Raw genomic sequence first — 2,475 nt, forward strand, 5'->3', positions numbered from 1 at the left:
TTTCCATTGAATTATCCGTTTTGTTTCTCATCAGATGATGAATTATCCATTTTGTTTCTCAAGTCCTTTACAGTTCCAAGCTGTACAGATTCTTCAAGTATATTGAAAACCGTGACGTTGCAAAGGCCGTGTTAAAAGAGCGTGGGCTGAAAAATATTCGAATAGGCATTGAAGGTAAAAACAAATCCTAAACAAAGCAAATGGAAACAATCCAGCAAATGCTCTTAGACCCCAGCCCCCTTGCTGGGAACACGCTGTCTGTGGGAACTTACAGTCAGATACTTTGTACGGTGAGCCTGGCTCATGTCCCACCGTGACTAAATATGGAATATGAGCCTCTGTCTACAGAGCGCTGGAGGTGGGATCTCACCCTGCCAGTAGTCTTGCAGGGACTCACTGCGGTCCGTAGGGTGGCAGCACTGCTCAGAGAGGTGGATTTTGACAAGCTGATTATGTTTCAGGTTATCCCACATGTAAAGAGAAGGTGAAGAGGAGGCCAGGAGGCCGCTCAGAAGTTATCTACAACTATGTGCAGCGCCCATTCATCCAGATGTCTTGGGAGAAGGAAGAAGGAAAGAGCCGCCACGTCGACTTCCAGTGCGTGAGAAGCAAATCTCTAACGAACCTGGTTGCTGTGGGTGACGATGCTTCTGAAGACCAGGAAATGTTATTGCATCACCCACCCCAGGTGGACGAACTGGATAGGTTAAATGCACCTTTCTCTCACGTGGCTGCTAATGATCTTCCCGATTAGTACTGGCTCAGGGTCAAGTCCCCTTCCAGTTGTTCTCTGGCATGTGGGGACTCCTCAGCTTTGTTTCATCCCAGGATGTGGAACATGCCACCTTGCAAGGTGTTTCCTCCTTATAATTGCTTATATTATGGTGTACTATGACAAGTATGTGAATAACGAGCTATGTTCCCTCAGTCGAAAGGCAGGATTGCAAGCAATGTCTCCTTGAAAGGGAAGAGATGGTGTTCTTTCCTCCACTGCTGACAGCTTTGAGAGTACCTAGAGAGAGATGGAGGTTGAATCCTCCCCTAGACCTGTGAAAGAAGAACAGAAGCACTACAAGCCTCTTGTTTGGAGAGAGGCAATTCCATGAATATTAAAAAGCTGTTTCAATTTTAGATGCTTCCCACTGCTATAATGATAATCAGTTGCAAGGGGACCAAACATCAGAGCAAGACAGATTCCACCCTTCTGTACAACAAGTACAAATATAGCACACTTGTGACTGACTGTGTAACACTATGTACTACCAACAGGTTTTGCATCCAGTATGTATACTACTGTACTTGAGACCGATGGAGCTAGTGTTCCAAGAGGCCTACGGATGTTCACCTGCAACTGCTCGCTTACAGTTCTCCTTAAGACAGAATCACTTCTTCATTAAGGGAAGACTTTATTTCTGTTGATCTCAACAAGAGTAGCAGATAGCATAGAGTGGAAATAAAGCTCAGTGATGTTTTACCAAAGGAGTGAATGTCACTAAGTCGCCTATCAGAGATATCTTTGCACCCTAGAGAGCCGTAGATTCTTCCCGAATCCCCACATTAAGACAAAAAAGCAGAGAAGGCAACTCCCCATACAGCCGTGTGGACAGTAAAGTGATTCTACAATCAGTTGCATCAGGCTCATGCACCAACCTCAGATGTACGTTCAGCGGGGATCCTGAAGGCAACGTGAACTCCCCATGAGCAGCTGACAGTGGAATTTGGGCTGCTTTGTAGCTTGCAGGACTGGCTACGTCCCTCCAGTTTGAAAGCAATGGCATGACTTTATTGTGTCTGACCTGTAAAGGATGTAGGGTAGAATAACATTAGCAGATCTGTATTACTACAGTAAATACAGCCTTGTAGAGAGTAACTGTGCACCTGGGAAAAATAGTATAAATACCTTCTGCTGCCTTTGGCTCATTGTAGTAGGTTGTGTTTGAGGCCCAGACCATGTTGAATCCAGGAGGGTATCTGCACACAGATAGCCAAGCTAAGTTTCAACTAGCAGGCATGGGTTCCAGATGTGACTTGACCACAGCAGCCCATAATTCAGCAGAGGTCAGTTTGCCTGGCTTCTCACCAGGGTAATTTAGCACGGAGTCTAGCAAGGGCTGCCATAGTTTGCCTGCTAGGTTATGGACAGCCTGCACTATGCTGCAAGCAGTTCAGACATATTCCATGTTCACAATAGCTGTAGCCCCCATCCTGGTGCAAAGGCAACACAGGCTCTTCATTTCCTCTTGTAAAAGGAGGGGAAAAAAGTGCAGCTCTGCTCCTGCACAAATTGCACCTGCAGCCAGTTCGGATGGAAACTCCGAGCACAGCGGCTGTTTGATTTCTGTGTTTATAGATGGAGGAAGGAGTCTCAAAATCAGCCCTGAAAAACCCAACCAAACACCTGTTTTCAGCAATGCTGCTTCTCCACTCCCCATGAGTGAGAAACAGGCATTCTTCCAAGCAGCCTTTCATTAGTTT

The 2,475-nt window shown here is 46.0% G+C and overlaps 1 protein-coding gene across 2 annotated transcripts in view; it reads left to right on the top strand.

Annotated features, from left to right (window-relative positions):
• Window positions 1-2,252, top strand: part of KCTD20 (potassium channel tetramerization domain containing 20) — a 31,736-nt gene extending 29,484 nt beyond the window's left edge. For both annotated transcript variants that reach the window (XM_019513905.1, XM_019513906.1), the window contains 2 exons: window positions 64-174; window positions 462-2,252. In XM_019513905.1, the coding sequence (XP_019369450.1) occupies window positions 64-174; window positions 462-754 (404 nt within the window). In that variant the 3' untranslated portion in view covers window positions 755-2,252. The remainder of the gene's footprint in view (window positions 1-63; window positions 175-461) is intronic.
• Window positions 2,253-2,475: the final 223 nt, after the last annotated feature.

Source organism: Gavialis gangeticus, unplaced genomic scaffold (assembly GCF_001723915.1).
Source record: "Gavialis gangeticus isolate Ggan-Ray unplaced genomic scaffold, GavGan_comp1, whole genome shotgun sequence".
NCBI lineage: Eukaryota > Metazoa > Chordata > Crocodylia > Gavialidae > Gavialis > Gavialis gangeticus.